The following is a 5,214-nucleotide window of genomic DNA, read 5'->3' as shown; positions in this document are numbered from 1 at the left end:
TCCCGCTGCTCAGCACGCAGCTATTGCAGGGGTAGGGGAACCAGCCCAGCAGCGGCAGCGGCAGCAGCAGAGGGTGCAGAGGAGCGCGGCCTGGGGAGGCCAGGATGTGAGGAAGAACGAGGTTTTCCTGTTCTCAGCTACTTTTGAGTCATTCACTCCCGCTGGACGATCGCACACCTGCTTGCCCTTGGGGCAGAGCCCGTGACGAGCTCTCTAAGGGCGCCAGACCGTGCCCTCCCCTTTGCGCTAGAACATGGGGGTGTTCCTCCTGGCTGCTCGCTGTCACACCTGTGGGCCCCGTGTGTACCCGTACAGTGAGGAGGAGCCGCGATAGCTCCTCGGAGATGAAACTTTGTGAGAGTGCAGCCCCATGGACGTCCGAGACGCCACAGGCTATTGCTAGGTGCAGGAACCGTCTCTTACTCAGGAGAGGCGCTGGGTCAGACTGAAGGGCCATCAGGTGCCGTGTCCCCAGCACTGACTGGTAGGTGATGGCCGTGCGGAGAGCAGAGTGCATGGAGTGGCTCTTGCCTTGGACTGCCTCCGGAGAGAAGGTGGTGTGGTGGGGCTGCCGTTCCTCTAGCTGCTGCCTCTCCAGGCGCAGGGTTACCCAAAGCCTTGGCAGCTGTCACACCCACGCATCAATGAGCTTCAGGACACCGGCTTGAATCTTTGCTGCCTCAGTGGCCAAGCTGCAGACCTCTGCAGGCTCTCTAGGATCTGGCGCAGACCTGTGGCCTCTGGTGTCTGGCTCCTGATCCTCTTACACGACTCGCCAGCTGGTGTGGCTCTGTGTGTGAGTGACTGGCCCCATGTCACCCCCCTTAACTGCAGGTGAAACCCGGCCGTTCCTCACGGTGTGTCTGAAACTGAGCAGATTCTCAGCCGGTTTTTCTGTCCCGTGCAGGAGTTTCTTACAGTCTGGTCAGTAGCGCTAAATCTCAGGCCAGGGCCTAGTCATCTGTCTGCAAACCTTCGCTAAGCCCAGCAGGGATGGGGCCGGCAGGGATCAACCTTGCATGAGAGGACGTCATCCAAGCAACCTTAACTCCCCTGTGGTGAGGTTCTGAACACGAGGTGCAGGGTTCAGCCCTCACACTAAGACCCTAAACTCCAATGTTGTCATACAAACAACGTGCCCAAGTCTCTGCTGCGGTCTCTGTAGACCTGCTTGGAGCCTGCAGTGCTCTTTGCCTGCTCGGGTGTTTTCTTGGAGGAGAGCAGAGCTGCTCTCTGGGCTCCGCTGCCTGTATAGGAACATGGCCACCCAGCCCCTTGGTGTCACCTGCAGGGAGGACCCTAAACATTAATGTTAGTCTGAAAGTTGGGTCCTACCTGCAGTTTCCTTTTTGTATGAAGTAGTTTTCTCACAGAAGTAGATAAACGCCCTCTACCTCACTTTCAGTTTGCTGCAAACACCCCGTTGATGCCATCCCTTTGCGCCTCATAAAGCTGGCGATAGCTCAGGTGCTCACACACGTGAGGTTTTCCAGCCCATGCTGCTGTCTGCACGTGCTGCAGGCAACAGCCTGCTGAAGGACGGTGTTCTGTGCGGGTGGGCAGCTGGAGCCCTGCGTACCACAGGGAAGGGCTTCCATCCTCATGTCGCTGGGGCTGCAGGGACGGATGTGCCAGGTTCCAGCCCCTCGGGAGCTGGTGACTGCCAGGCGTCTGCTCAGCTCTTTGCCGTCTTACCAGTGAGCACGTCTGCCTTGACCGCCCATCGCTGCTGTCCCAGGCAGCAGTCGACTTGCTGCTGTGCACCCTCCTCTGCTTGGCTCCACAAGGCCTTTTCGGCCGCCCCTCTGGCAGGAACAGCCCTTGCCGCTGGCTGGAGGGCAGCAGATGCTCCCGCGGCGCAGGGGGGCATCAGAAGAGCAGGGCTGTGGCAGGGGACAGACATGGCTGGGGACAAAGCCTGCAGGCACCAGTAGCCAAACCCGCAAGGGGATCTCAGCACTGGCCCTGCCTGACAAGCTGGACACTTCACTCTTTTCCTCTGCAGAGTGCTGCTGGCTTTAATGAGATGGCAGCTCCTACCTCCTCGTATGAGAAAACAAGACCACTGGAGGCAGGTGAGACAGCGGGGTGCCTGGGCTTGCTGGGAAGCTGTGGGCCTCACGGTCCCTCTGTGGCACCACACTGGCATGTGCTGGGTGGGGTGTGGAAATCCTCAACCTGTGCTGAAGGGCAGGAGAAGACGGCTGGACTGCAAGTCTCTCTGGGAGGGGCAGGGGTCTGGGTTTCTCCTGAGTGCTTGCTGTGGCAGGCAGCCATTGGGCAGGCTTGATCAGTGGTCATCTCCCCAGGAGCCTCCAGTGGCACCAGCAGCCTGCGGTCACGCTTTGAAAACATGGCCAAGTCAGCAGAGGAAGAGAGCAGAAGGCAGGCGGAGGGGGAGCGGGTGAGGCGGCAGGCTCGAGAGTGCCAGGCGGCTCGGCAGAAGGTGAGCCATGGCCATCTCGCCATGTCCCCCAAGGCTTGCAAAGCAGACCCTTCCTCCGGGCCATGCAGCTCCGTGTCCTTCTTTACAGTAACCCCCTGCCTGAGCTGCTTCCCTGCAGCTGCCGGGGACTGCGCTGAACTTCACAGCTGCCACTGGGTTTTCCCTGTGGGCACATGGATCAGAACGTGCTGCACCAAGCCATGACCCCTGTGCTTTGGCCTAGGCTCCTTCTGGCCACTAGTGCCCAGCAAACACACCTGCCCAGTATCGCCCTCCCAGCAGCCTGCATGCAGGGATTTCCCAACCGGAGAGTGCACCCAAACCTTGGGGTTACAAGACCTGCTTCTGCATGATGGTGTTTCCCCATTCAACGTGCAGATGGGCTTTCTCCAGTAAAGCGCTCCCTGACACAGTCCCTCCTCGAGGCGACTTTCTGCAGACCCAGAGTCTGCTGGTGTCCGGGCCCTAGGGCGGGTTATGGGAGCTGGAACAGATTTCAGCTGGAGGAAACCTGAGAGTTGCTCTGTTGGGAATGGGACATTGCTCTGGACCTTGTTCAAAGGGACTGGGGGGATCTGATGCCTTTTCTCCAGCAGGAAATCCCACAGAGAGAGAAGGACCACGCAGAGGCAGCCCCTGTCACCGCGCCAGCAAGGGTTCCTGGAAGTGTTGACCAATACAGGCCTGTGTCTGCAGAAGAGCAGGTGCCAAGGGGGGCTGGGGACAGCCAGGAGGGGGAGCGGGCAGAGGGTATTGCACGAGAGGGGCTGCGCTCTACGGGCAGCCCTGCGGGAAGAAGCGGGCTGCAGCCGCAACACGGGAGAGGCTTAGGAAGGCATGAGGGGGTAGCACCAAAGGCAGCTGCAGTGCAGCAGGCTGCCTCACTGGATGCTGCGTGGTCATGGGAATGCTGCCTGCAGGGGATGCTTTGCAGGTGACTTTCCCGTCACTTTCTAACTTCATGGCAGGAGGCAACAGGGGAGGATGAGGAAACACCACCCACTTTGCCACCAAGGCCAGCAGAACTGGGAGAGGAGCTGTGCAAGATCCCCAGCCAGGATCAGCCCATCTACAGTGAAAGTCTGGATGTTGGTGGAGACTATGAGGAGCTGCTAGAGCACACTGACTACTGTGACGGTACCAGTGGAGGTGCTGACTATGAGGAGCTGCCAGCACCCTTGGGAAAGCCAGATGCCATCTATGACGATGGAGAAGATGGAGGTGAGGACTACGAGGAGATCCTTCCTGAGGAGCCCAGCCAGAGCCAGCCCCACCTGGGTGAGTGTTGATGGAAGAACCCATCTCTTGGGGAGCTTGTGTCAGTCTACTCACCTTGCTGGATGTGTGGGACGGACTCCAGAGGGAATTTGCATCCTGAAGTCTCCTGTGGTCAGGGCAGCAGCTCGTGATGATGGAGACTTGGTTGTCTCCCACGAGCAGCTGCGTGGGAAGCTGGGCAAGTATCTCAGGACTCGGGCAGGAGGACCAGAGGGCTGCTGTGGGCTGTAGAGAAGCTGGACCTGGACTGATGCTTTTGCTTCCTGGCAGGTGACTGCCAGCACTGCACTGGGTCCTGGGGGTGCCCTCTTAATTCAGCCTGTCACTCAAACGGCTTAAATGACTTACATGCCATGCAACCTGATCTGGGAGTGCCTGCTGGGTGTGAGGAGGGCAGGGTGGTCTTCCTCCAAGCACGCAGGCAAACCGCCTGGGCTGCTGTTGGTGTTTCTGTCACAGCTTCACTGTGGTGGCGTGAACTGGAGGTGGTAAGCGGAGAGGCTGCAGTGATGTCCAGCCTTTTTCTTGGGAGAGGAACATGAAGCATGAGGACGCTGCCTCTCTCCATCAAGAAGGGGAGGGCAGTCATAGCTTTGAGCCGTGGCACACCTCTCCCCGTTGACAGGGTTTGGATGCGGTTCACCTGAAGGCTGGCAGCTGGGTGGAAGGTGGCACCGAACAGATGAGTATGTCTGCTCTTTCTCATCTGCCCGTCCTGTCTTCTGCAGGAGAAATGGACAATGTTTATGAGCTGGAGAGCTCTGGGACCTGCGCAGTGGCTCTCTATGATTACCAAGGAGGTGGGTCTGCCATCAGACTGCGGCACTGGGAGCTGGCTGGGGTGGAGCGACAGAGAGGGGGTAGCCTCATCAGTGGTGAAGAGATTTTGACTTGGTGGTTTACATTTCTTCCTCCTGGAAAGCAGAGTGAGACCTGGCTTGGGAACAGAGAAGCCTCATCTTTCCTCTGTGAAGTCTTGTTCCTTCTCTGCTTTATCTGTGCTGTTTGATGGGGGTTGTATGAGATGAACTACAGGGTTATGGGAGGGGTGGAGGGTGGGAGGAGGGATGTAAGCCCAGCTGCCTCTGGGGTTATCTTTACACTGTGATTGTTTTTTCTGAACAATTTTTGCAGATGGAGATGATGAGATATCTTTTGACCCTGAGGACAAAATCACACACATCGAGATGATAGACGAAGGCTGGTGGAGGGGGCAGTGCCGGGGCAGAGTGGGCCTCTTCCCGGCAAACTATGTGAAGCTTCTGCAGTGAAACCAGCATTGTCCAAGCTGCTTCCTTCCAAACTTCTGCCCCTCTCTGCTTCAACCTTTCATGTGTTATTAGCTTAATTTGTCTCAGCCTGGCGTGTCTGCAGGCAAGAAGTACCAAGGAACAGGCTGGCAGTGCCTGAGGGAATGTTTTGGCCTGTGCCCAAGAGGACTTTGGTTCCCATCCACTCCCAGATGATTTAAGAGCAAGTGAGTGCGATAT

General features: G+C 57.9%; 1 protein-coding gene across 1 annotated transcript in view; it reads left to right on the top strand.

Annotated features, from left to right (window-relative positions):
- The window catches only part of LOC104491481 (src substrate protein p85-like), a gene marked incomplete at its 5' end in the record, with an annotated part of 6,750 nt that extends 1,755 nt beyond the window's left edge, over positions 1-4,995 (top strand). Inside the window, 6 exons of the mRNA XM_010133915.1 lie at positions 2,006-2,075; positions 2,313-2,446; positions 3,040-3,150; positions 3,415-3,724; positions 4,453-4,524; positions 4,859-4,995. Of these exons, the coding sequence (XP_010132217.1) occupies positions 2,006-2,075; positions 2,313-2,446; positions 3,040-3,150; positions 3,415-3,724; positions 4,453-4,524; positions 4,859-4,995 (834 nt within the window). The remainder of the gene's footprint in view (positions 1-2,005; positions 2,076-2,312; positions 2,447-3,039; positions 3,151-3,414; positions 3,725-4,452; positions 4,525-4,858) is intronic.
- Between the last annotated feature and the right edge of the window lie 219 nt (positions 4,996-5,214).

This window comes from Buceros rhinoceros, unplaced genomic scaffold (assembly GCF_000710305.1).
Source record: "Buceros rhinoceros silvestris isolate BGI_N320 unplaced genomic scaffold, ASM71030v1 scaffold34383, whole genome shotgun sequence".
Lineage (NCBI taxonomy): Eukaryota > Metazoa > Chordata > Aves > Bucerotiformes > Bucerotidae > Buceros > Buceros rhinoceros.
This window is presented reverse-complemented; position numbering and strand designations above follow the sequence as displayed.